Source organism: Brachypodium distachyon, chromosome 5, assembly GCF_000005505.3.
Source record: "Brachypodium distachyon strain Bd21 chromosome 5, Brachypodium_distachyon_v3.0, whole genome shotgun sequence".
Lineage (NCBI taxonomy): Eukaryota > Viridiplantae > Streptophyta > Magnoliopsida > Poales > Poaceae > Brachypodium > Brachypodium distachyon.
This window is the reverse complement of record NC_016135.3, coordinates 16,442,585-16,470,023: the sequence shown is the minus strand read 5'-3', so window position 1 is coordinate 16,470,023 and position 27,439 is coordinate 16,442,585. Positions and strand designations below refer to the sequence as shown.

Here is a 27,439-nt window from a genome sequence, read left to right as displayed (position 1 = left end):
GAAAAATATTCAGATTTGGCGACACAATTGGATACCCCGTGGTAACCTGAAAGCGCCCCCCCCCCCCTCGAGAACCAGATTACGAGTGCGGCGTGTGGCTGATCTCCTGTTACCTGGGACAAATTTGTGGAATGAGCCCCTGATCCGTGAGTGCTTCTACCCTTCATGAAAATCCAACCACTCCCGCTACACTCGGAAGATGTCATCGCCTGGCACTTTGAGAAATCGGGTACCTTCTCCGTCAAAAGCGCCTACTGCCTCGCGCTTAATCTGAAGCACAACCTGTCCGCTTTGAGCTCCAGCACGACACCAGATGGCCACCGTGATCTGTGGAATCTGATCTGGAAGGCGCCGATCCCTCCCAAAATCAAGGTCTTTGCCTGGAAGCTCGCGACGAACACTCTCGCTGTCCAAGTCAACCGCCACGCCAGAAACATGGATGTGCTCCCTACTTACAAAATCTGTGGTGTAGAGGCTGAAGATGGCTTTCATGCAGTAATGTCTTGCACTAAAGCCAGAGCTCTTAGAGAACGCGCCAGGAAGAACTGGGCTCTTCCGCCAGAGCTTGAGCTGCAATTTACTGGTAAGGATTGGGTCCTCCTGCTGCTGAATAAAAGTGATATGGACAGCAGGATCAGGTTGCTCTTTCTTTGGTGGCGAGCTTGACACCTCAGGAATGATATTATCTTCGCTAAAGGTGATGCTTCAGTTGAGGCCTCGGCCCATTTTATTTTCAACTATGTGGACTCGTTGCCTCACCTGAATGTTGCCAGCCCTACTGCGATCGCCAAAGGTAAAGCCCCGGCCTTTGCCATTCTTCCCAAGACTGCTCCTTCCCCTAGTTCCCACTCCTGCCACTGGAATCTTCCCCCACCGGGCTCCATTAAACCAAACATGGATGCGAGCTTCCGGTTGGAAACCAACCTTGCTGCCTGGGGGGCGGTGTTACGTGACTGTCACAGTACGGTCCTTGGATTTGCTTGGGACTTTGTTCCGAACTGCCCGAATGCAGAGATGGCCGAGGCGGTCGCCTGCCTTGAAGGTTTAAAGACTGTTCGCAGCTGGTCTCCCCTTCCTCTGATCATGGAATGCAGCTGCTTGTCGGTCGTCCAGGCGATCAACAACAGCTCTAGAAACCGGTCCTCCATTGCCGGCATCGTCGCTTCCATCAAGGAAACCTTTGGCGGTGCTCCTGGATTCTCCTGCCACAAGGTCGATCGCCAAGCGAACGCAGCGGCGGAAGGTATTGCTCGTTGGTGTATTAGTGTGTTGTGTGGGAGTGTGTTGCGCGACTCTGTGCCGTCCTGCGTGACGTGCCGAGTTGCGACCGACTGTAACCGTATTCTCGATGAGTAATATATCCCCCCAACTTAAAAGAAAGAATTATTTTATCGATATATGTTTTTTAAAACATGAAATTTATATTAGTAGATTCGTCCTTAAATTTTTTTTGTTGATAAGTGTGGCTTCCTATCATATAAATTAAATATCAATGAAGTTATAATCGGTCGAAGTATTGTTTTAGCGAAACCAAATACGCCAAACCTTTATGAAAATGAGGTAATATTTGCTAGCGATGCTTGAACACACGAGGGCAACTCAGGACAACCATTTATCTTAGCTCGCCTTTTTACTTGCTCTGTTATCGTTGTTTAGTTTTGCGATATTTGAGTTTTGACGTTCTCGTTCGATTCAATAAACACACCATTGACCGTGGATGGTTGGGAGATCTTGTTTTTGACAGAAAAACACTCTTTATTAATCAATACTTATATTTTACACTATTGACTAGAACAGGTAGAGTGCTCAGGGAAGATTTGGCCAGCGGGAGGTTATTATCAAAGAAGACATCACGTTGAGTTTAACATAATCCAAGAGTGCTTGGATCCATCCATGGTGGTTAACATCTGCCTTCGGTTTGCGCGAGTATAGTTAGAGGCAAGTGCATTGATAGCGAAACCTGAACGGAAGTGAAGAGGCTTACCATTGAAAAAGCGTAGTCTCTCGAAAAAATATAGTGTTGGAAAGAAATATATTTTTTTCTCGAAAAAATAAAGAAATACGGAGTATTATTTTGAGCGAATTGAAAAGAATATTTGAAAGCGAAAATCAGAAGGGGAAGTGGACCTGCACAAGAGAGGGCCGGGCCCGAGGCGTAAAACCGGGCTTTTACGCGCGGGCCTCGTTTCCTTGTCTCCGTTTTTTTCCTCCATATCCCTTCGCATAAGTGCATAACCTTCTGCCGCCGCCGCCCCCTCCTCCCCCCAGCCGCCGCCTGTCCCGAGCAACGCCCTCGCGTCATGGGGCGACCAAAGGGCGGCGCCGCGGCTTCCTCCTCGTCGAAGAAGCCGAAGGCCAAGCCGAAGCAGCGTGGCGGCGTCGACTTCAAGGTAACCACCCCGGCCGTTTCCTGAAGCGCCCCTGAACCCTCAGTCTCTACTCGGAGCTAACCGTTTAAGCTTTTGGTGGTTCACAGAAGTACAAGCACAAGGTAGGGCGCAAGCTGCCGCCGCCGAAGAACACCACCAACACGGAGATTAAGTCCAAAAGTGAGGCTTGCTTTTATGCTCTGTTGCTATGATGTTTTGAGGTGTCGCGGCGCATAACTAGTTTTTTTGTTGTTGTGTTGTATGCGTGCAGTGATCGTGCTGCCGGAGCAGAGCATGGCGTCAGAGAGGGCGGGCATGGCGGTGAACAAGCGCGGTCTCACGCTCCGTGAGCTGCTGCAGCAGACGGTGCACTACAATGCCAAAGTGCGGCGAGGTGAGCTTCCTAGTTTAGCCTCTGCACGGCGCATTGGGACGCCAAATGCACGCAACTGTTAATCTATGTTGATTATTAATGATAGGCAGCTCACCCGAATTATGCTTTTTTGTTGTTGTTGTTGTTGAAGCTGCATTGAATGGAATAAAGGATCTCGTTGTCAAACATCCAGAGGAGCTTAAATTGCACAAGGTTGCTATGATTGAGAAGCTGCAGGAACGGATATGCGACACTGATAAGGTGGTTCGTGAATCATTGTACAATATACTGCAGTCTCTGATATTCCCATCTCTGAAAGAGGTATCCCTCATACCCCCCCCCCCCTCCCCCCAACCCCCAACCCTATGCCTCCCCCACCCCTCACCATATGCTGCCTGGAATCACAAGAAATCATTTAACTGAACATTATAGTCGCATCACGCCCTACATTCGAATAGCACATGCTAGCAACTGAGTCTTGGAAGTCTTGCTTCTTGACAACTTTATGACGGTGATAATTCATTAACATTCTCCAAACACTCAGCACCATACTTAACTTCATTCCGTTTTAACCCACAATTGTCTATTTTATTTAGCAGACCGTGTAGTCTCTTCTAAGTAGTGTAAGCACATATATGCCATGTTTTTAGCATACTATTCCTCTGATCTGCTCCAGTTTTTTAGATCGATCTTGTTAGCTTCAAATGTGATACTAGGTTTATTGCAGGACAATGCAATATCTACTCGCAGCACACTATCTCTGCTGATGGCGAATGTTTTGAATGGGATGACAAACCTATCTATGGATATCCAGTTAATGGCTTTTAGGTTTCTGGAGCTCGTGGTTCTTAATTTCCCATCCTCCTTTCCCAGATATGCTGAACAGGTCAGTGGACTTCACTCATGTATTGGTGTGTTGAAAATTGAAATGCCAGCTTGTGAGCTAACGAGTTTTAGTTTGCTAGAGATGTATTGTCCAGCTTATTCCTTGATTACATGCTAGTTTCAACCCAGCTTGTGAGCTAACAAAATTTTGTTTGCTAGAGATATATTGTCCTGCTTATTCCATTATTAGATGCTAGTCGCCTCCCTTGAAAAAAAGCCTTCCCTTTTGTTTTGCCGGATTTGGCGTTTATTAAGCTACCAGAACTTGCTTCATACTCTTTCTTCTATGAAGTGACCGTGCCAGGTTATGAAATAAGTAATATATTATTGAGACGCACACTCATTCCTGCTAGATGTGTGATTGACCATGTCCGCTACCAAGTAATATTGTTTTTCACAATTCATTTTGACAGGCTTTCAACAACTTCGTTGCTGTATTGAGCAACGACAGAATCCATCTGCAGGATAAGAGTAAACTTAACAGTGTCCTTACTGGGCTGGGGCACTGCCTTTCCTTGGTTGTTCGTGCAACTGAAAATGATGATGCATCAAATCGACTGGTTTGTACAGTAGCAAGCTGAATTATTAATTTTTGTTTTGAAAATTTCTTGCTGGCACAGATGGAGCTATGATGACATGTTCACATGTTCTGAAATGCACGTATGCATGGAATAGTTGAAACACTTCTATTGTAATGATCAGAATCTTTCCTCGTGATCTACAGGCTCATAACCTCTCTTTGAGAGAACTGTTGAAACTTACCCTTGATGAAGATAACCCAGAAAGTAGTAAGTCAAGTGCGCTTTATCCTCTTCTGTTGCTTCCTCATTTGATGTGTAGTTTATGCAGTCGCTCAACCTTTTGATGGAACAAATAACACTGAACGTGAATTTAGTTGTAATATAATCAGAGAAAGCTCAGTAGTAAGCTAACTGGACCACCCAACTTCCTAGACATTTACACATTTTAACCTTGTTTTGTGTGGGATGTTTAGCCTACTAGTCTGATCACAAAATCAATAAACACTGAATGCTAAGTAAGTAGTTCTTACTGAATATTGGATAGCTTTGAGTGACACTTCCTGCTTTCGGTATGATCAGCAGACCTAGGAATGTTTAATCAGAATGGTCAAATGACATATAGGGTGTTCAAATGTGGTTTGGATGGTCAAACCCGTGGAAGCAAAGTACTAACTTTGTACTAGACCCAAGACAATTTTTGAATAAGAATTCAGTTTAATTGGTAGTGAAACAGGCCGGCCACGATGAGCACCCAGAGTGACATATAATAGATTTGGGGGGTTTGATTAAGCTCAGAATACCAACCAAGAGCAACATTTGAAAGAAACATCAATTTTTTTTATGGCGGTAGCATACTATTACAGCTCCTCCAGCAGCGTTATTTTTATCTTGTCGTAGATGCACATCTTACCTGTTTACTTGTTATTTTTGTCACATTGCTCTGTTAATGGAACTTTGTTATTTTTGTCTTAATTAACTATTACACTGCATTACTACAGGAGCATTTTCGACGTTTGATGTACTAACGAAGCTTCAGAACCTCATACAAATTCTCATTAATTCGGTAGAGGTTTCAGCTTCAGAACTCTGTGCAAAGCCAGCTAATGATGCTCAGTCAAGTGAAGCATTACTATCAGCCCTTCATTGTCTGGATCTAATATGTAGAACATTTATTCATGAGGCGAAGAAACCTCAGATGGAGTTCGGGAGATCCCAAACTCAGTTTGGGCCTGATTGGTTGAATAGTTCCGTGTTGGTATATCTAAAGAAACTATGGGGAGTGAAACGTTTGTTTCATGAAAAGGTAGAAAGCTATTTCCCTGTTCGTTACTAGCTCCATGTTGCTGATTCTATTGAAACAATTATCTGGTCCACCCATAGAGAAAACATGGTATGGTCTGATTTAGTAGTTTAGGAGTGACCATAACAAATTGGTGAAAAGATCCAGCATGAGTTGACTAGGAGGGAATATTCTTTAAGGCCCTTTTTTGAACACATGAATTGAAAAAGTAAGAATAGGGATACCACAGGAATTAGGTTGTCATGTTCTTTGGATTGTTACAGGATATAAAAAAGCTTTGATGTTGTGTAGATGTCAGATAGGAAAAACACACGAACTTTAAACACCTTTGAAAATTTCCATTGTTGGGCTCCTCATGAATTATTCCTTTGTTTTGAGCGCGCTCATATGAAAATTTCTTATGGGAACTCAATCCTCCAAATTCGTTTGTTCTCTTTTGTTCCATATCGGGGATAAAGTTGTTGACCCATTTGTGATTTAGAGGATAAATCATTCATGTTCTTATATTATTATATGTATACCAGAATACTTGGTGTTATAATTTGTTCGTAACGGTATGTTCTTTTTTTACTTAGAGATAACTCATGAATGGTGATACCAGATATACTGGAATTCTTATATTAGCACATTACTCCTTCCGTCTGGGTATGTAAGGCCTACACAGAATTTTATGCTAAACTTTGACCGAAAATTACATTAATAATATGAAATTATTGTGGCACAAAATATTGTTGGATTCGTATCGAGAAACACTTTACAATGATATAACTTTTATATACATGTACTGAATATTATTTGTACAATTGTTGGTCAAAGTTTGGCATAAAATTCAGCGTAGGCCTTACATACCCGGACGGAGGGAGTACTTTATATTTCGTATCGGTTTTTTTCAGAAATATTTGGCCTAACATATATTTGCTCACAGTTTTGCTGGGTTTTTTTACGATTTTTTCTTTCTCATGGCAGGGAGATGACAGGTTTTTCATTTTCAATCTTAAAATTGCTGAAATCTTTTTGTGCTTGAGCTCATGGATGGATAATACAGTGCTTCCAGCTGAGGAGTTATGCCAGTTTGTATCTTCCTTACTTGCAAAGGTTGGCTCTGGTTTCGTTGATTTCAACAACTGTTGTGTATTGTGTGTTCTTTCTTGCAGAGAATAAACAGCTTCTAATTTTTCATTCTTTTTTTGACTTAACCAGGCAAAAGTACTTCGCAATAAGGATCTCATGGAAACACATCTGAGTCCACTTATAGCTTTCATACCGGGTCTTATATCAAATGCCGGAGATGACTCAAAAGGATATTTGCTGGAGGCATGGCTGATTTTCATTTACATGTCTGTCAAATATGTTGGCTATTTTATAAATTCATCAATAAAACATTATATTCAACTGCAGGCATTTACAGATGCATTCGGAGGTTCCAAGGTGGATTGCAAGCTAATGTTGCCATATTTGGATGCAGTGCGAGACATGTTGCACCCTGTAGGCGTCTTTAGTAGATACTTAACTTCCTTCTGAATGTTTTGATATGATTAATCGTCAAGAAATTTAGCCACCAAATTGGTGCTAACATGCACACAACTTTGATCTGGATTATGAAAATGACACATGTATTCTTTTCTTTTTTGGTTGAGGTAGTCATATGGTACTCTATATATTTCAAGTTCAAACTCAAATCATCAAGTATAGAACAAAAACAGAAACTCTGTCAAATGAACAATCTAAAAGAAATAGGGACGAGGAAAAACTCAGCTCACCCAGCAAACTTCTCAGTTCCGTCCTAACACCTGTCAATCATGTTGAGATATGAAAAAATGGATGGTTGGTAACTGCCTAACTGGTAAATCATTCTGTAGATATGCTTCAACGTCTTTCTTGGGAACTTTTCCTATTTATTTGGTGCCCAAAACTAGATACATCGCCGTGTTTAATCATTCTATATGTTTTGCTCCAAACAAACATTAACCTAGAACAAGTGTTCTTTACAAGGAGAGTACTGACATACATTTTACTTTCTTATATCTTCCCTTTGTCATTGGGTAGGAGAAGTCGGGGACATGGTTTGCTGAAAATGATTCAGGCTTATCAGAATATCATAACGCTTGGATATACGAGCTACCTGGAATATTACTACAGTCAGTTGATAAAGCTCCGGCAGTTACAAAGGTCTGTTGTAAGTTTGTTTATCCATTATAGTCTTGTTATGCCCATTTTTCACAGAGTTGTTATACTCAGGTTGAACATATGTAGTTAACCTTCTCAATAGTTATGTACTTATATGATCGTATGAATTCTTGTAGGTTGTTTTGGAGCTTCTTCTAAGAATTGGACAGTATATCCCCACAATTGAGTGTATAAACCTGCGTTCCTTCATACAGTTATTTGGTACTAAATGTAAGTAATCTACTATTTAAGGGATCTTCTGTTTTTGCCATGCACTAATGTCATTTTGCTGACAGCATCATCTGGAATGGTAGAGCTTGGCCCTTTTGTTAACCTTCCATCTGATTGCCAAGAACTCGCAATTTCATGCCTTTATTACTTCTCCAATCTGCTCCCTGACATAATCGAGCCATTGGTCTGCTGTTGCTTAAGTAAGTTCATTTTTGGTTCTACAATAGTACTGCTTTATTTTGTAACTGTATAGTTATATTCTTCCCCATTGAGATCCGTGGATATCATTTAATTTATACAATGTAGGTGATAAGCTGGAACACCACATATTATTTAGGATTGTTGAGATTCTACAGTCAACATACAGGGCTGGGAATTTACAGATAACAGAGCAACTCAGTTTCTTGTCATCCCTGATGGCACGATTCAATGTTCATCGTGGTGAGTACCTCAACTTGTTTTCCCCTTTACTTTGGTGGCAACACAAAGTTTGCTCTTAGTAATTTGCTCTGTAGCTGAAATTTGTATGATGGTATAATAGCTAGTGTAGGGGAACGATTAAAAAAAGTAGAGTTATGTAGCACAAAAGGTACAAACTTTTTGAAGCATGCATTCTTGGGAAAATGATACCAACATAAAAATGTACTTCCTTGATCCTTGAAATACAGATTTTAGAAAGGCAACATCTTGAGAACATACAGCCTCATGATGCAATGCTGTCTCAGAGTGCTTGTGTGCTACCACTGCTCCTGCCTTGCTCAGTTCCATGTGAATATTGATAGTGGTGAGATGTGAAGGTGGCAGAAGAAGAGAGACTGAAAATGGGTTTAGTTGTTTAGAGAAGGTGGCTTAAGTACCATTGAAGGTGGCAGAAGAAGAGGGTTTGAAGGAAGTGAGGGACTATGGGAGCACTGGGAGTGAAAATTGGGTGGGAGATGAAGTTTCCTTTTTTATTTTTGTCTAAAGGGGTTTAGGTACCATTGTCACCCACCATGTTTTATGTTCTCTTAAGTTTTACTCGCTGATTGGTTATATTTGAGCTAATTTTTCTTAACTTTGTCTGACAGCTTCCTTTGAATTTGTAACTTTAGGTATGTCCTGTACTCAGGAGGATGCCAGAAAGGTCTCAAATTTGAATACTTTCAAGGCCTTGAATCACTTAATTTTGACCTCCTTATCTGAAATGGGTGATGGCTCCTTGGTCCTTGAATTGATGTGGAATAATTTATCTAATGAGATTGTGAGCTTTCTAAACAGTTTTTTCTTTTATATTTTCTGATAACAACCATCAAACTCATGTCAGTTCACTACAGGCACAAAAACCATCGTCGCATAACATGAATGGTTTGTTTAGAATCATTGTTACACTCGATGCAGCAACTAATAAGCTCATGAATGAAGATGTCATCAAGCTTCTAGCTGGCTACTTGGTTGATGCTGCTCTGGTATGTGCTTTTCTGAATTCCAAAGCTTTGACATTCATAGTTGTATGGTGTATTGCGCCCACTGTTTTTCTCTGGCTAATTTTCAGGCTAACAGAGAGATGTATTGCATTCTATGTTTCAAAATGGTTGTAGCTTCAGCACATTAAGGTGTCCAGAATACCCCCACGTCATACTTATAGATTTGACATTGATAGATTTTCACCATTATTCAATAGAACATACGGCTTAACTGATAGACCGTGTTTCTGAGGTAGCTCAAGAAGAAAAATCAACGGAGCCAGTTATATTTACCAGTTCTTGCATAACCTAGCTAACCCCCAGATATGGTTTATTGAGCGCAAATTAAATTTTCAGTAAACTTAGCTATGGGTTAGGTAGTTGCTGTTTTCAACCACTTGGAAACTTTCTTGCATACATACTCACTTTTGTCATGTTATTTGTGAAAAGAAAATCAGACGCAAAGGAGTTGATAAATTGATGTGTACTGTCATGTTATTTGGGAAAAGAAAATCAGATGTGAAGGGATTGATAAATTTGCGTGTACAATTGTTTCGTGTAAAAACACGGTGAACCTACAAATAACTGTTGTTCAGGTTTTCGTGTTAAACTCCTTCTGGTTTTATCACTGCACCTACCCATTTTCCTTTGTAAAATAGTTTTTTCTTGATTAATCTTCTTGATAAAGCGGAAATTTATTTTCCCACCTGGTCGATGCTAAGAGCAGGTATTGGCTGTCCTATTATCTGATTAGCATTTGGTTTGTCATTATTCACATGCTTCTCCCTCTAAGCATCATGTCTTGATCAATTTCTTGTGTTATTTTGTTACTCCAGTTTGGGTTGTTGGTGAGAATTGATCTCAACTCCTGCTATCATTTATTGCAGGATTTGTCAAAAAACATTGAAGTTGGCTTTCAACCTGACAAGACAAGATTATTTCAATACTTTACAAACCCTTGCATAATCATTTTTGAGCAAAATGACAAGGTTCTTTGCCGCATATTGGAGATGCTTAAATCTTTTGCATCAGGAGATGATCATATGTTCTCGTCAGCCTCCAATTTGGATTACCCAAGGGAGCTTTCGCAACGAGTCTGTGTTGTCACAACCGTACTGTTCTTCTTATGCAATGATCGGAGGCTCCATACAAATCTTTCTTTGGGCAAAACAGTTATTAAAAGCATCCTGCATTATATAAGGCATCTGCTGGTGAGTAGCAAGGGCACAAAACCCTTCATTTCATAGTCATCTATATTAGTTGAGCTTCCTCCGTACTTCGTATTAAACATTCTTTGTAATGTGTTAATTTGAGACTGAAAGCATAAAATGACACTATAGTTTAGATAAGCTTGTTCTCTTAATGGTTTCTAAGGTATGATAGCTAGCTCGTTCTATAATTCTAGAATGTATAGTTCAGACTTCAGACAGATTGGTTCTTACAACGGATTCAATTTGTGTCAAATTATGGCTGCAGGATTCTAATGTGCCTGATGTAACATATGGACAAAAGCAAAAACTAAAATGTGCTTTTGAGCAACTCAAGACCAAAGCATTGCAGTTGAACTGCTGGGATAGAAGTGAGCTGGAAGGACTTTCAAACACCACATAATGTCATGTGAGTAACTTCATGATTCATTAATGACGCCACAGTGCCACTTTTGACTTATTGTCAAGTTAAACTCTCATCTGTTTGTGACAGGTCCTGTGTCACAGCCATCTGGGGATTTTACAGACATATAACAGTGGAAGAAAATGGAGAGGGATGGGCTGGGGGCTGTGTGCCTTTTCCAACTTGCGTCATGTTGCAGCGGTGCACCATTCATCTGTGTGGCGTACTGTTACCAACAGTATACTTAAGGTTGGTACATACAGATAAAGGCAAGAAATACTGTCGGATATCATATAAATACCCAACGGTTCTTTTATACCTCAGTGATTCGGTTTTATCATCTTATCATTGAATATTGAGTTTCCCAAATGGTTCTTGTGTCCAACCAACCAGTTGCCTCTAACTAGTATCGACAGTTCTTAAGTATGAAGCTTTCGGTAGATTTGTCATGATTGTGTCAGCGCTTAATTTACATTATGTGCCTGTTATCTTACTGATACCAATGACATATTACTGCAGGTGGTCAGGAAAGGTGTACGATTCATGGCTTTGGTGCCCTCGATACTACCACCAAAGACCTCAGAAAAGTACGGTTCAAATTGCTCTTGAGTTAAGCTCAATTTTTTTTTTTTTTGCTCTTGAGTTAGTTAATTAGAACAATAGGAGCTATGATTTCTTGCAATGAGTTCGGTAGTTCAGATTACTCAAGTTAGTTAATCAGAACAATAGGAGTTGTGACTTCTTGCAACGAGTTCTGTAGTTTTCTTATTCATGTATCTACTACCTGAATCGCCAGGCAATGTTTTTTTACATCGGAAGGTAAATCGCCTTATCGCCAGGCAAGTTGGTTGCGCCAAAATGTGTGTGATCGCTATCTAGATGGAAACTCTTGACTGCCATGTAAATGCAGAAATTTTGTTCGAAAGTTATCTTAGGACATTGATCTCATTAACTATTTTGCTACGTTTTGTTAGGAACCATTGATCTAATTAGTTATTGTGCTCCATTTTTGTCCCGTGACAAATGTTTATGGTAAACTATTAAAACACTTTCGGTGCGTTTTCCACAGCCTGCATAGCACAAATGGAATGTTTATCACTCTTCTAAGAACCACATTGAATGTGCCGAGCAAGATCGTTAGTCACCAAGTCATGTACTCCCTCCGTTCTTAAATGTTTGTCGCCGTTTTAGTGCAGGTAGGTGCATGACCCGGCAATATGGCTTGGGGTGTGTGCACCATCTTCGCTCTTCAACAAGAACGAGTACATACAATAACAAAAGTTAAAACCGAGAAGTTCAAAAACGCCAGGGCCTTGATCTCTCGAAACAAACAACACCATTCGGAGCCAGGTCTCGTGGGTTTTCCACCTTCGTCTTGAAGGGGATCAGCAGCATGATCCAGCCCGCCTGCTCGTGCTTCAATTGCATCACCATGCTGGTTGCGGACAATAAAACCCCGACCTTATGTCTTAGTAGTTTCATCATCCCAACTCTCGTCAATGTTAATCTTCAGTTGGTCAGGAGCTGGTGGTTACCTACTCTGCGATTCGCCCATAGCCTCCTTCTTACTCAGAACTTTTGGAATTCCGAGGCGGGTTTACTAACTCGGTGCTTGAAGCTGTCATTAAATATTGCTTGCTACCCCCAACATTGACATAAATTGAGACCATGTAAGAACCGGCGCAACAACAACATTCCTGAACGTAGCGGCAAGCCGGCAAGAATAGACGAAAATCTAAATCTGTGGGCGGAAATAGGGATGAGATGGGGGCACACGGACAGAGATGGGCTATGAAATTGAGAACCATCCTCTTCTGGGTCCTTGCTCATGTTGCTATGTTCTCCTAGGCGGTAAGTTTTGCGTACCCTCTGCAGCTGCTGCCGATAGATAGTATTGTACTCTACTACGTATTACTCCATTCAATATCGATCTTACGATATATCAATTTGCCTGCGAAGCAATTTCAATGTGCAAGATGCTGCGGGCGTTTGATATGTATACAATTCACCAATATTGCACTTGGGCAATCTATCAACGCCTGGGGAGCAACAATAAGTGATTGAATCATGACCACAGTGCCGAGCATGGTCGTTTCTCCACGCAGTTCATCTACGACGGGCGCACGGGCTGCTGCTGCGTGATGCAGTGTATGTTCCCTCCTCCCAACACGATCTCTCTTGCGCCTTCGACCATCACAATCTGTAGCCAACAGTTCATGGGCAACTTCAGAAACATCTAACCTCATGGTGGTTTCTTTTTTTTTTACGGTCGACAAGATCAGCACGGATGCCTGAAATTTGAGATGAAATGGGCACTAAAGCAAACCTCATGGTCAGGAAATGCTTTCTGGAGAACCTCACGCGCTTCGTCATCCCGCTGCTTGTCACCGAAAGCTGGTGCTATGATTCCACCGTTCGCTGCGTAGAAGTTCACGTATGAGGCAGCCAATCTGTCACCAGGTACCCTTGGTACAGCATGCCCCTGAAAACAGTCACACAATGTACAATCTTAGAAATGGCAGAAAACTCAGCATTGCAAAGACCCATAAAGTTATATGGAGTATAATCAAAGTGTAGTTGTATCTTTATCTTTACTATTCTTTAGGCAAAAGATAACTAACTGCTCCGTCCTTTCCATATTAGAAGGAATGTGGTTTTTGTCTTAGGTCAAAAAATTTAAAGTTTGACCAAATATATACTCCCACCGATCCTAATTAATTGTCGACATATTATATGTATCTAGACATATTTTAGGCATAGATACATCCATATTTGGGCAAATTTGAGACAATTAATATGGATCGGAGGGAGTAGTAAAATGTATCAACATCTATGATATTAAATAAATATGTTTGTGAAAATATTTCATAGTTGATCTAGTGATATCAGTTCGGTATTGTAGATTTGATAATTTTCCCTATAAACTTGGTCAAACATCAATTTTTGACTTAGGACAAAAACTATATGCCTTATAATATGGAAAAGAGTAACACAAACAGAACAACACAACAAACTAACCTAGCCACTTTGTTACAAAATCTCTAACGAAAAATAGAATGGCATTTTTTTGAGCATTGAGCATGTGGTGATGTCTTAATAGTTAATATGATCGATTATATATTCTTTATCCGTAGTAATAGCAAAGCGCAGGCATTTTCCTATTATATAATAAACGTGTAGATGTAATACTGACCGTTGCGTCAACACCATCCCCCTCTTCCTTTGTGATGTATAGAGGCCTTGGTATGTTGATTTTTACCACTTCTATGTGCCGCCCTTTTGCATCGACAGCTTGAGAGAGAGTTGCTAGTGCCTCAACCGACCGTTCATACTGTGGGTCGTTCTCGTCATCCGTCCATGACAAGAGGATAACACCAGGTTTAATGAAACAGCATAAATTGTCAACATGTCCATTTGTATCCTCATCACCTATAAAATAATTATAAGATTATCTATCAGTAAAGTAGTTCCAGAAGTGAGAAAGCGACAATTTGTGGCTTTATATCATTAAGTGACAAAATACTTTTCATTGTTACCATAAAGTCCCCGAGGTATCCAAATGATCTTTGTGACTCCAAGAAAATCCTTGAGCTCATTCTCTATCTCTAGTTTGGTCATGTTGGGATTTCTGTTAGGATTCAACAAGCATTCTTCGGTCGTAATGCATGTACCTTCCGTAATGTGACAAAATTGTTAGCAAGAACGCAAAACTGAAATCATCTGTTCATCAACGATTAGATAACACATCAAGCACCTTCTCCATCTACATGAATGCTTCCACCCTCGAGAACCATTCTGTGTGGAAACCTAGGGATCCTCTCCATATCAATTATCTAAAATCAATTGGCAAAAAGCGGATGAATTTCAGGTATAGAAAGAGACTAACTAAAGACATCAATTTGTTCTTAAGTAGGGATCTGTTTCTCACTTTCTTGGCAATGTTTCTGTCAAGACTCCAATCATCGTAGCAACCACCACCAACTCCTGCAGGACAGCAGAACCAGAACTTACTGAATATTCATGTGGTGAAGGTGATGAGACAATGAGTTGCAAATTCATGGAACTTTTGTTCTAAAAATAGTAGAGTGCTTTTATCCTTTGCTAGTGCAAATCAGGTCCTCTGTTGCTTAGGAGGAAAAATGGAACCATTTACAAGTCGGTACTAAGACATTGGCATGGATTTATAACTGCACTTTTGCATCAACAGAGATACTTTATTATTTTAAAAACATTTTAAACTAGACAAAAGATATAAACAGCATGAGAAAAGTACTCAGTAGAACAAAATTCAACTTAACAGCATACCTCCCCAGGCATTAAATTCCCAATCAATTCCTGCTATTGTTTGATCTGTGAGTCCTATATCTGATCCGCCTTTACGTGTAATAAACTAAAAACCAGGGATATCATTAGCAACCCCACACACCGGACTTCAAATCCGAATAGTAAAGGGATAAAAGAGAAAATAAGTTACGCACAGTGGGACCAGTATCACGAAACCAGGAATCATTCATGCTCATCTCAACCACCCTGATGTTCGGCTGATGTTGCATTAGCTTGTGGACATAAGGATACTGGCAGAGACAAAATGTGGAACTGAATAACATTATGTCACACATGATTTTGCACAAGCCTACAGCAAGTTCATATAAAGTGTGTCACCTGTTCGGCACTTGCACAAATGGTGACGGGCTCAAACTTTGAAATGGCAATTGCGGTTCTCGCAAATGTTTTTCGAGCTGGACCGGCATTCTCCCGCCAATTGTCAGGACGCTCCTAAGATTCAAAGAAGTGAGAAAAATTATTATGATGCTGCACTTTAAATTGTTTCATAAAGTAAAGTTTTTTGATAAAGTAAAAATCAAGAAGACTTGGGGAAAACACAATGGCATGCTGGGGAGGATACACAATGACAAAAGAAACTGCATAGGCATTTTGGGGAAAAACCCATCAGCAGAATAATGATAAGGCAGAGAAAATATATCATGGAAAATTTGCACCAACAGAACAGTGATTGGGCAGAGATAAAAGATATCATGGAACTAGATATTGTGATCGCATTTAAGTCCTCTGATACATGAATTCAACATATTAGAGACATATAGATAGCTGTAGAATTGCGTGGCAGAAAATCACAGAGAACAAGGCGAAGAAAAATACAGTACATAGTAGAGATATTAGATAGTTGGCAGCATGGTGCTTTCAACAATCAATGATGGATTGCTGGGGTGCCACATTTCACACAAAAAATTCAATTCACAATATGAATATCATATATCCAACCTAGAAGTTCAAAATTAAAATAAAATAATAGAATACAGCCTCACAGCATAATTATTCCAACAAATAGGTCCAAAATAGACCTTGACAGTTAGACGGCTGTCTGGGTTATATAAATTACTGGACCGTATGATTTATTTTTGCATTTTTGGGGGGGTGGGATGGCACCTATGGAACTAATATACTCTACACATGACTACTATGAAACAAACATGAATAAACTCATCTTATCTGCAGAATTGCATTGGTTGAGCCATGCTTGCAGTTACGAGTAAAAATGCATTCTTAGATCTTTTGTTATTGGTCGTGTAGGATAGAAAAAACTATGCAACAAGACAATCGATGTGCTTGGGGCTTATAGATTAATTAATTTTGGATGCTCCGGTGACTGAGGCCACAAATAGAACATATAATACTGCCCCGGTTCAAAGATTCCATTTGAAAGGAATCAAGCATTCCAACTTGACAAAAAGTCTAATAATCCAGCTGAACAACTATTCTGCTGGCTGCCCGAACCCACATGTCAGCGACTAGCAGGGCAAAGGTCCTAGTGTGTCAATCTGAGTATTTATTTGCCAGAGTTCTTCAACATATCAAGGCCACCCACGGGGATTCGCAAATAACTAACTGCCGGGGGAGGGACGGCACCGGCAGGAGAAACGACGCGCGAGGACAGACCGCCACCGTCGAGCCCCGCGACCTACGACGCCGAACAAACCTGATCGGCAGCGAGCGAGCGACTCCGCCAGACAATTAAACATTTCTCTAAGCAGAAGGGAGCGAATTCGATCGGAACCATATGGTCGACGCATCACTGCTCACACGAAGATGAGCTAAAATTCACATAGCCATGGCATCTCTCAGCGCTACCCGGCACGGGCAAAACAAAACAAAAGAAAATCTCAGTTCTATTAATTGATCACCAAGCAAATAACTACGAAAGCGAAGAACATGGCAGGGAGTCGCGGTCACGGTGAATCGAAACAGAGAGCGAGGGGAAGGGGACGAGAGTACGTACGGGCCAGCCCATCCAGCACTGCTCGTGCGGCTCCCACTCCGCCGGCATCCGGAACCCCATCTTCGCGGGGCACCCCGCCATGGTCTTCACCATCCTCTCCGCTCCGCTTCTTCACTGTCGCTAAACCTAATTAACTCCAATCCCGTCCCCTGAGCTAATCAGACGGTGGAGGTGCAGCGTCAGGCTCTCATCGGCTCGGTGGCTTGGCTTTTTGTAGGTGGGATGGGATCATGGGAAGGGAAAGGGAGTACTACTACTAGAGTAGGACGGCGGCAGGAGAGAAAGGTCGTGGCAATCAGTTGCCGTCCAGCCGTCCAGGTGAGACGGACCATAGACTCCGCTATGGTTTGGGCTCACTCGTCTGGGATGGTGTGCCACAAGATGCCGGCGGTTCTTTGTTTTCTCATTCCCCTGGCCTGTGGGCCCGAAAGCAAAGATTCTGGTTCTGGGAAACCGAGCCCATTTTCATTCGCGTACGGCTCGTGGCAGGACAAGCACCATGTGGGCCACTCCTTGTGCATACTGCATCCCGATGCAATGGATACATGATACCTGTTTACACGACGGTTTCTATACAGGTTTGGTACAAAGCAATACCGCGTGTATATAAATGTTAAAATTCTGTACCGACGGATATGGCAGGTATAGATATAGTATTGGACCATCCAAACCCGTCTATCCGTGTACCCGCACCTGAGTTGTCAGGACAATACTCGAGGCCCATTAATCCCTTGTTGTCTGGCCCAACCCAAATAGACTTCATATATAAGCTGCCAAAAATCATAACCTAAACCTAATTCCTCATTTCCCATGTCCAGTCCACCACGACGCCGCCTGCTTCCTCCCCGAGCAGCAGCCTAGCAGCCCTGCTTCTTCCCCGAGTCGCCACCTAGCAGCCCTGCTTTCTCCCCGAGCCGTTTCCTACTTCCTGCCCTCATCGACGCCTCCTCCTCCACCAGTACGCCGGCCGCGCACCCGCCTACTCCGCCACACTGACTCGCTAGCCGCCCGTCCGCGGCCTCCTCCAGCTCGAGATGGACATCGATTTCGAAGGCTCCGACTCCGGCGGCGGCAAGAGTGACCACACGACTGCGACTCCGACGCCGACGCCAGGTCCATCGCCGGAGCCTTATGACATCAGAAATCACGAGGTGTTCACCCCGACCCCGAGTACATCGCAGATGCCAAGCCCTACGCCAGACCCACATGCATGCCGATTACGCTGATTATGCTGCTGAATGTTGTTTATTCTAATGTTGTATGTTGTTGTTTATTCTGTTGTTTATGCTGCTGGATGCTGTGAATTCTGCTGCTGAATGCTACTGCTGATTGCTGAATTCTGTTGACTATTGTTCTTTGGCGGGTTGGATAAAAATACCCGCGGGTTACCCGTACCCGTGGCGGATGGTGTGTATGGTAAAATTTCATATCTGACCACGGGTACGGGTACGGGTATGGTAGAGTTGTACCCATACACGAACCCGTGAGGTGCCATCCGGAATACTGCATCATTGTTTTTTTTACTTATCGCACGAGAACAGAAAGGTGACCTGCATGGCCTAATTCATGTGTAACCATTTTTCTTTTGTCCGCTTACAATGGACAATCTTCTCCTTTGTTGTCGTTGGAATTACACTCTAATGTAAAGAAACATCCGTAGAAGTATTTATATAGATCGATCGAGGTGAACATTCCTTGATAAAACAAAATGCTTCATCATGATGGTCTTTCTAAATCAGTCTCTAGTTCTATTTTTTGCATCTTCACATCCCTCAAAGTGTTCGATGACGAAAATCATATTTGCACAAGTTCGATTGATTTCATAGGTTTTGAAAAACCGCATGAGACTGCACCTCAAACGGTGGGAACCTAAAATTCATGAACGCACCAGGGACACCATTTGCAAGACAAGTTGTGGAACCACTAATCCATTGATTAGTTGGCACGAAAAAAGACCAGTAGCATAAAAATGAGCCATGAGAATAACTGAATTCATGAAATAGACTGTGACGTCTACACTAATGTTCTAGATGAAGCAATCTCCATAGTCAAGATGTCACCATGAAAACACAAAACATAACAAGAAAAATCGCAAAACTATGCCAGACTGATCCGTGGTTCTCTCTTCTCTTAGCAGCAAGTCGACTATCAATGACGAAGGGGACCATGGAGATCAATTCTTTCTTAAAAAGGACGGCTAGGTTTAGTTTCTCTTTCGTCGGTCAAAGATATACAGCGCTGGCATACGCAAAGAGAGAAATTGCAAAGTCGCGCTTCGCCCAAGCGCAGACATTTCGCGTCATTCTCGTTCGGAAGACAGGCCCCGGCCCGCATCCATACTAGGAGAGCAGAGCCCATTCTCGTGGGGCCGTAAAGAAGCCCAGGGCCGTCGATTACCTGGCTGGATACGAAAAAAATCTGTTCGGCCAATCATCCTCTCCGACTCTCCGTCCACGCATCTTCACCAGGCCAAGCCGAGACACCACGCCAGGACAGGACAGGCCAAGCTTGATTCCGCTTCTTCTCGGAGCAATTCCCTCGAACACCTCGCGCGCGCAGCCCGCGGCCTTGTCCGACTCCCACCGAATGGCGGTGACAAACGAGTGAGGGAGGAGAAGAGGGAGACGCGAGGGCGAGGCGTGGCTCCTCCGATGGCGTCTCTCCCCATCTTATCCGCTACCGCTGCTTCCCTCCCGCGGCCCCACGTCTGCTGCTTCAGGAACCCCGCCTCTTCTTCTTCGTGGGCCTGCTTCGCCGAGAGCAATGGTTGCTGCGGAGTGCTTGACGCCGGGCGTTACGCGAGGCTGCGGCTGCGGTGGAGGAGCCCCGTCCGTGCCAAGGTCGGCGAGGTGGACAGGGACAAGGGCGCCGATTTGGGGCTCCGCCCGGACCGCAAGAGCCTGCGGCGGCGCCTGAGGCTCAGGCCGAGGCTGCGCCTGCTGTCGTGGCGGCTCCAGCGCCTGTCGCCACGAGAGCTCGCGGGCGACGCCGCGGCGGCGTTGCGGCGGGCCCTCCGTCGCGTGCCTCCCCCGGCGGTCGCGTCGATCGTCCTGGGGGCTCTCCTCCTCGCCGCGCGGCTCACGCTGCCCAAGAACTCGGCCCGGGAAGTGGCCTACTCGGACCTCCTGGCGGGGCTCCGCGCGGGCGCCGTGACCGCCGTCGCGTTCGAGGAGGACTCGCGCCGCATCTACTTCAACAAGGCCGAGGACATCGGCAGCGGTGACGACGAGGGCGATACCGGTAAAGGCGCCGCCACAGCGAAGTGGCCGTACTACGCGAGGAGGGTGCCGCATGATGAGGGGTTCCTGCTGGGGTTAATGCGGGAGGGCGGGGTGGACTACCGATCGGCACCACGGCCGGCGGGGAGGCTGCTGGTGGACATGTTGAGTACGCTGCTCACTCTGTGGGTCTCATTGCTGCCGATGATGTGGTTCCTACAGAGGCAAATGTCGGCTGGCGGCAGTGCAGACAAGCGGCGCCGGCCCAGGAAGCAGCAAGTAGGATTTGATGATGTCCAGGGCGTGGATGAAGCCAAGGAGGAGCTTGTCGAGGTGAATATGGATGCTCTATGCTTACTCGTCATTGTTTTCTGTGATGTTGATGAAGGTGTGAAGATAATTGCCGGTAGACAGTAATCATAGAGTGGAAGAGGGAAAGGTAGAGTAGAGTACATTGACGTGGCTAGTCAGCAAAATGTCAATCATCAGGGGAAGTATTGCACACAATTATTCATAGGTTCTGGCTTGACCTCATCTTAGTCGACAAAAGTGTTCATTTGATGAATTTAAAAGAAACAAAAGAAAAATAATGAAACTAATTAGTTTTAGACCCTCCATAGAAACCTGTATAGAAACAAAACCTGGATCTTAGGACAGGTCTCAACGCTAAGCTCATTGACTGATATTTAAGAAAATCTCATTTGACTGAAAGTTGGCCATTTCATTTTGCATCAAAATACACTACATTCTTGCCAAATAAACTTTACTTGACTTAATCTTGTGGGTTGTGTCGTTCTACTGAAAATGCAAATAGCGAGGGTATGAGGAGGGACTTGAGAAAATAAGAATGTGACATTAAGATCCGATTGAAGTTCCGTCCGGCTGCACTTTAGCCTGCTTGCCTCACTGACTTGTTGCTGCTGAACAGTGAAAACAATTTTGATTAATAAAAAAAAACAGTGAACACAATACCCGCAAAAAAAAACAGTGAACACAATGTGCTTCCTGTGGGAATTCATATGTTTGCTCCAATTTTGATTAATAAATCCTCATTTGAAGAATATAGCGACGGCATGTCTGGAATATGAATACAAATACAAATACCATAGATACTGAAAGTCTTGGACAAGCTTAATTATTAGTAGATCTGTCTATTCATTCTGCAGCATTGGCTGCAGAGTTTTTCGATTATAGTTGTTTGAACTACTGTCTTGTTTTCAATTCTTTATACAAGAATTTGTTCTGTACTCCAATTGACTGAATATTTATATGAGGTTCATGAACTTTATACAATATGAAATGTAGATAGTGAGCTGCTTGCGCGGTTCACTGAATTACAAGAAGCTGGGAGCTAGGTTACCAAGGGGTGTTCTGCTTGTTGGGCCTCCGGGGACTGGGAAAACACTGCTGGCTAAGGCAGTTGCAGGAGAGGCTGGAATTCCATTCTTCCCTGTTTCTGCTAGTGAATTTGTTGAAGTTTTTGTTGGAAGAGGAGCAGCCCGTGTCAGGGATTTGTTCAAGGAAGCCAAAGAAGCTGCTCCGTCAATCATTTTTATTGATGAACTTGATGCTGTGGGTGGAAGCAGAGGTAGAAGTTTTAATGATGAGAGGGACCAAACTCTAAATCAGGTTTGCCTCTCAGGCTTTCACCGTCTTTCTTTCTTTGTCAAATCATATTAAGAAATAAAGATATTGTTGCTTTTTCTATAAACAGCTACTTACTGAAATGGATGGTTTTGACTCGGATGTGAAAGTTATTGTCATGGCTGCTACTAATAGACCTAAAGCTCTGGATTCTGCACTTTGTCGACCCGGTCGCTTCTCAAGAAAGGTTTTTGTTGCCGTGCCTAATTTGGAGGGCCGCAGAAATATTCTGGCTGTTCATCTCAGAGAAGTTCCTTTAGAAGAGGATCTTGAAATAATTTGTGATCTGGTTGCTAATGTGACCCCAGGATTGGTTGGTGCAGATCTAGCAAATATTGTTAATGAGGCCGCGTTACTAGCTGCTCGAAGAGGTAACTTGAAGTCATCTTGTATCATCTGATGCATAAAACTACAGAGTGGATCAATTGGTTTATGCAACAAATATCATATTTAATGCAAGCAAACACAAATAATTGCTGGACTAGGAATTGCATTGAATTCCAATATGTAAAACCTATAATTTTATGGCCCGTTTTCAGTAGAATAGGGCAAGTATTTTGTTATCTGCTATTAAGATTTAAGAACTGCTACGTTTTTCCTATCAGTGCTACTGAGAAATTATAATGTTGCATGTATTTCTGTTCTGTTTGTTTCTCATTTTTGGAAACAGAGAGGTCTTTTATATGATTAAGTTAATGAAATGTGTGATAATTAAGATGTTATGTTAATATCCTTCTGAGCATGATTGTGATCTGGCCAGGTGGAAATACTGTGGCTCGGGAGGATATTATGGATGCCATTGAGAGGGAGAAATATGGGGTCAACGGTAGACAAAAAGGTCCTGATTCTGAAAGACTAGGGCTTACCAAATTATTTCCATGGTTAACTAAACCTGGGAATAAACCATCAAACCCAGACGACTTTCCAGGACTTTTAGGTTACCATACATTAAGCTAACTGGAGAGTTTGCAAGGTATACTCAGATTTGCGCCCCTTTCAATGATTTTGTTAATCAAATTGTTCCTTTAAAATCTTGTGCGTGGATTAGCAAAGATCGCCTTTTTAACTGAGATGGTATATTATATGCTAAAGAGCCAAATGTTGAAAAAGTCAAACTTTGAGGTTGTTTCATTTTGCTGCCATGGTAATAAAAAATAAAAAATGGAATAGCAATGGGCTAGGTAGGCCTGCTAATGGGTTTGTTTCAACCTGTGCAAGCCGCTGAACCAATCCGAGTAAGACTGCTTGGCCGGTTTCACATGGGTCCCGGGTCACAATGGGTTAAAACCATTGAACCCGTACTCACTCTGCAACTGTCTTCATCGAAACTGAGCTCCTGCTCCTCATTGGCATCAGTGCCCATGCTCCTTCATCCCTTGAAGGTCGTGGCTTGTTGTAGGTGCTCCAGCTCTTCTCTGATGTTGTGCTTCTATGTTCACCCTCATCGTTGGCGCCCCGATGGCTGGTTGTTTCGAAAGGAGAAGGTCTAGAAAAGAGTTGCTCGTTTCAGATCGGAGGTCATGCCGAGCATGGCAGGGAATGGGAGGTCGAGACCTCGCCGCAATGTGCTAGCACCAGTGCAGAGATGTCGATGGCACGCTCTTGCTCGTTGATTGGCATTGGCGACGAGCAGCAGTGGGACTTGGCTGGTTTGCTTCAACCCATGAAAACCATCTAACCCAAACTGTTTGAACCTGTTCTTTATGGTACGAGTTGGTTTGGCACCACAATCCGCTGTAACCTGGTGATGAACATCCCTAAGGCTAGGGAAGCTGTTATTTCCTTTATCTCGGCTGGTGAACTTTACAGGACCTAGCCCATTAATGCTTATTTGTGAAACGCTTTAGTTTTCAAAAAATTAATAGGTACAGTTTGTACATTTCAATATTTCAGATACCAATAAACTTATCCTTCTAATGGTCCTTTTCTTTATGTCGCCAAATATTACAATGGACTAGTTGAAGTATGTGTATATTACTTATCTTGCACCTAACTCAAAGCTTCTGTGTCATTCACTCATTTGGTTGGTTATTGGAACCCAACATGGTATTGAAACTTGAGTTTCTTTTGGAAACACATACGGCAGGTATTTTGAGAAAATAACTTCTTGTGGTAGATGTAAGTTATAGTGGCGAGATCTGGATGTCATCCAGATCCTGCCTAGTGTCAAGTGCAAATTCAACATGATTTCGGAATTGTTTGATCTGTTAAATTGAAATCTTTTAAACAACTTTTCCAATTATCCCCATCGATTGCACATCTCTTAATTCTTCTCATGACTTCTTAGGGTGGACCCGAAATTATGTTAAGCATTGAGATGTTCGAATGTACTACACCTGATATTCTCTCAACCAAGATTCGCAACCAGTCAAACTTTAACAAATCAAATTTGCACTACTGAGTTCTGTATGTTTTTGCATATGTTATGCTGATAGAGCAGCTAACGATGTTTTGTAATCTCCTTTTTCCTTTGAAAACCTTGTGATGTTTCATCTGATTGAGTCCTATTGAAACGAGTAAATTTTGCTAACTACAAGTTTGATGTACAAACTATCACAAAAGTTTTGAATTTTTACAAACATTTATAGAACTACAGAGCTCAGGACCAATTATATCTCAAAACTATTTAAAGACCAATTCCACATAATTATAAATTTAAGACTGCTAATATCACAAAACATGGGGCTGGATGCATTTCACAGAACCTGGGCCCACATGGCATACTCACAAATTCCTATTTGTACAGTTACTGATATGATTGATCACAAAATCTGCAGTTCCGCAAGATTATTCCTTGCATATGTAGCTTTCTGATGAAACTTTGTTCTATTGAAATTGCAATGTAATTATTTTGCTTTTCGTTTCTGTTTTACAGATCCACAGTGGAGATAAGCTGCAACTGAAATGGTATCAAAATCATCCGTGCAATTGCAAGGCAGCAAATATACAATTCAACTATATCTGTGAAGGAGGGTGCACTGTGCACTCAGTGAGATGGGGGCATGTGGTGCATCACTCGCTGAATTTTGATGCAACTCGTTCAGCAGAAAACTGTTATAGATTACAGTAGCTTAGCATGTGAATCTGCAATACATGGTCCACGAGTTTTACTAATGATTCATGTCAATGTTAGACCATACAAGCACTTGAACCTGGTTTTGTTCCGTAGCTCATATTGTTAATACAGTAGCGTCCAATGTGCATTAGTATACAACATAGGGTCACTCCACTTTGGCTGTACACGAAGATCTGCCATTTGGCTCTCAGAAGCTATGCTGCAGTTGGATCCTGAACAATATGTAAGATTGGAAGTAGAATGAGTTACTTAGCATGTCAACTGATTTCACACTGTGCCTTATTTCCTGTCACCTCAGTTTCATCTGCTGTTGTTCTACAAATTACAGGCATGGATAGATTGATTAGCTTTTATATATGTAATTGTCCAATCTGTTGATATCTCATGGTAGTCATTTTCCTCGGCATTTGTTTGATAACCCTGATGGTTTTACTTGAGCATTTTCGCATGATGCCTTCAGTGAAGATTTCTCAAGGGTGCTTTGTGCAGAAATAAGTGGATTCTCTGACAGTTGGTCAGAGAATGACCCGGTCTGCTTGACCAAGGAAAGCCGTCTGCTGTCAGGGATACACACCCTGTCGCAACGCTGACATGACCTTAACAATGGGAAAGCTGACATGACCTCAATAATTGGAAAGACATGCAAGGGCTGCAGAATCAGGACATATACCCTTGGCCAAAGGGGAAGTTTCTTCTGCCCTTCTTCCTCTGCAAGAGAAAAGAGAAAGGACTAAAAGACAGAGATCTTGGTGTTCCTTCTTCTGAGCTCTATGTGCTGCTGAGACCATGTTCAGCTTAAACATGCTTATCTACGGGACCAATTGCAGGCTTAAAAGGAAGAGGAAAAAGGAACTTCCAACTGACTAGTAGCTTTCTCTCTTTTATTCTTAGCATCTGTAATTCTGAATGAAGCTCATCTTATTTGTCAAGACAATTTTGGGCGTGTCTTAGTTTTGAGGAAATGGTGCAGGGAAGTCATATTCCTGCTGGTTGGCACATCAGAAGTAAGGCCCGTTATTATGGAATAGTCATATTTTGTTTTCTTTTTTGAGAAAGGGAACAGAGTCATCTGATGATAACTCTTTATCTATGTTGTTTGCTGGTATGCTCCTGCCAATATTTTTTGAACCGTTACCTTGGCTGTTTCATGTTTGTGAATAGAAGTTGGAGATGCGTTGTACGAATTCTGCAGGGATATAACTATAGTACATATGTTGCAGTGTAAATCAAGTAACCGTGAAAACTATGTAAAAACGATGCTTAGTAGTTTTCAGAAAATGTTTGATTAACATGTAAAGTCTCAAGTTTAGACTCATTATCATTTGGGATTTCACCATACTGTATTTCTGTGATCTTTTTTAAAATTCTAAACGTAATTTCCACCGGATGTCACAGTATATTTTCTCCACCCACACAGCTATTAATAGTCGAAATATTACATGTATGTAGACGTTTTTTAGTCATAGATATATCCATATTTAGACAAATTTGAATCATAGATATATATCCATATTTAGACAAATTTAAGACAATTTATATGAACCGAGGGATTACCTGAAGCTAATTGAGGATACTGGTATAATTAAATGATATGTCCCGATGTCCGTCAGGACCGGCATGCCACTTCTGCACTCCAAGCTGTAATGTATCTTGGAATTAGGACATGTCATACCACAGATAAGTACTCTCTCCGATCCTAAATTGTTGTCGAAATATTACATGTATCTAGACGCTTTTTAAGAATAGATGCATTTATATTTGGACAAATTTGAGTAAAAAATTTAGGATCAGAGTGAGTACAACGGATTATTTTTGCTACTTTTCCGAAGGAATTGGAAGAACATTGGACAGTCTAGAAAATCGGGTAAGCGCTCACATCGTGTATTTCTGGTGTACAATACCACCGAAGATCTCGATTAATGGTATCTTTGCATGGAATATCCACACATAAATAACCGGATTTTGTTTCTATTATCACTGAAAAGGGAGGAAATTACACTGCATGTCCATGAACTTGGCAACGATGTTCAATTTCATCCATTAACTTGAAAACTGTTCAAATGACTCACTAAACTTGGCAGCTTTGTTTATTTTAGTCCAGATGGCCAAAGTCATGTAAAAATCGGCCATGTTGGCATGTGTCGTGGACCTGGCCGACGTGTGAGGGGGCTTTTCACAATTTTCTGGTTATGGACCTTTTTTGTTTAATCCCCTCGAATCTCCAGAATGGGAAGACACTGCCCTTGCCGGTGAACCCACTTCGGGCCGGAATACTCGGCGTCCACGCGAATGGCTCCGTCGATGG

At 42.3% G+C, this 27,439-nt stretch overlaps 3 protein-coding genes across 7 annotated transcripts; 2 read left to right on the top strand and 1 right to left on the bottom strand.

Moving 5' to 3' along the window:
- Positions 1-2,228: 2,228 nt before the first annotated feature.
- Positions 2,229-12,200, top strand: LOC100830995. 5 transcript variants are annotated; one of them, XM_010241705.3, is made up of 22 exons: positions 2,301-2,390; positions 2,477-2,549; positions 2,641-2,763; positions 2,894-3,063; positions 3,470-3,628; positions 4,041-4,187; positions 4,352-4,415; positions 5,147-5,451; positions 6,415-6,543; positions 6,649-6,762; positions 6,847-6,933; positions 7,495-7,617; positions 7,752-7,845; positions 7,911-8,045; positions 8,152-8,286; positions 8,937-9,085; positions 9,159-9,290; positions 10,175-10,498; positions 10,764-10,904; positions 10,989-11,147; positions 11,418-11,485; positions 12,095-12,200. In XM_010241705.3, exons 1-19 carry the CDS (start codon positions 2,301-2,303, stop codon positions 10,896-10,898), a joined length of 2,688 nt encoding a protein of 895 aa, XP_010240007.1. In that variant the 3' UTR covers positions 10,899-10,904; positions 10,989-11,147; positions 11,418-11,485; positions 12,095-12,200. The 5 variants fall into 5 exon arrangements, with proteins under 5 accessions (XP_010240006.1, XP_010240007.1, XP_010240008.1 ...); XM_010241706.3 differs by lacking the exon at positions 12,095-12,200 and adding an exon at positions 11,695-11,913; XM_010241704.3 differs by lacking the exon at positions 12,095-12,200 and having other exon boundaries at positions 2,229-2,390; positions 11,418-11,902.
- A 583-nt stretch (positions 12,201-12,783) lies between these two features.
- On the bottom strand, positions 12,784-17,538 carry LOC100831302 (agmatine deiminase). Its single transcript, XM_003579885.4, has 10 exons — positions 17,197-17,538; positions 15,561-15,674; positions 15,377-15,472; positions 15,204-15,288; positions 14,827-14,882; positions 14,653-14,731; positions 14,435-14,569; positions 14,092-14,327; positions 13,225-13,380; positions 12,784-13,098 (listed from the first exon to the last, which is right to left on the bottom strand). The coding sequence occupies exons 1-10, from the start codon at positions 17,287-17,289 to the stop codon at positions 13,009-13,011; spliced, it is 1,140 nt and encodes a 379-aa protein (XP_003579933.1). The 5' UTR covers positions 17,290-17,538; the 3' UTR covers positions 12,784-13,008.
- A 2,093-nt stretch (positions 17,539-19,631) lies between these two features.
- LOC104585358 (probable inactive ATP-dependent zinc metalloprotease FTSHI 3, chloroplastic) lies at positions 19,632-25,496 on the top strand. The gene is made up of 5 exons (XM_010241703.3): positions 19,632-20,747; positions 21,720-22,043; positions 22,129-22,429; positions 22,819-23,031; positions 24,934-25,496. The coding sequence occupies exons 1-4, from the start codon at positions 19,848-19,850 to the stop codon at positions 23,013-23,015; spliced, it is 1,722 nt and encodes a 573-aa protein (XP_010240005.1). The 5' UTR covers positions 19,632-19,847; the 3' UTR covers positions 23,016-23,031; positions 24,934-25,496.
- Positions 25,497-27,439: the final 1,943 nt, after the last annotated feature.

Coding starts and splice junctions, on each gene's coding strand:
- LOC100830995 (XM_010241705.3), top strand. CDS start 2,301: ATGGGGCGACCAAAGGGCGGCGCCGCGGCTTCCTCCTCGTCGAAGAAG. Junction 4,188..4,351: donor ATGATGCATCAAATCGACTG/GTTTGTACAGTA, acceptor CGTGATCTACAG/GCTCATAACCTCTCTTTGAG. Junction 5,452..6,414: donor AACGTTTGTTTCATGAAAAG/GTAGAAAGCTAT, acceptor TTCTCATGGCAG/GGAGATGACAGGTTTTTCAT.
- LOC100831302 (XM_003579885.4), bottom strand. CDS start 17,289: ATGGTGAAGACCATGGCGGGGTGCCCCGCGAAGATGGGGTTCCGGATG. Junction 14,732..14,826: donor ACAGAAACATTGCCAAGAAA/GTGAGAAACAGA, acceptor AATTGATTTTAG/ATAATTGATATGGAGAGGAT. Junction 14,328..14,434: donor GATACCTCGGGGACTTTATG/GTAACAATGAAA, acceptor ATTATTTTATAG/GTGATGAGGATACAAATGGA.
- LOC104585358 (XM_010241703.3), top strand. CDS start 19,848: ATGGCGTCTCTCCCCATCTTATCCGCTACCGCTGCTTCCCTCCCGCGG. Junction 20,748..21,719: donor CCAAGGAGGAGCTTGTCGAG/GTGAATATGGAT, acceptor TATGAAATGTAG/ATAGTGAGCTGCTTGCGCGG. Junction 22,044..22,128: donor GGGACCAAACTCTAAATCAG/GTTTGCCTCTCA, acceptor TTCTATAAACAG/CTACTTACTGAAATGGATGG.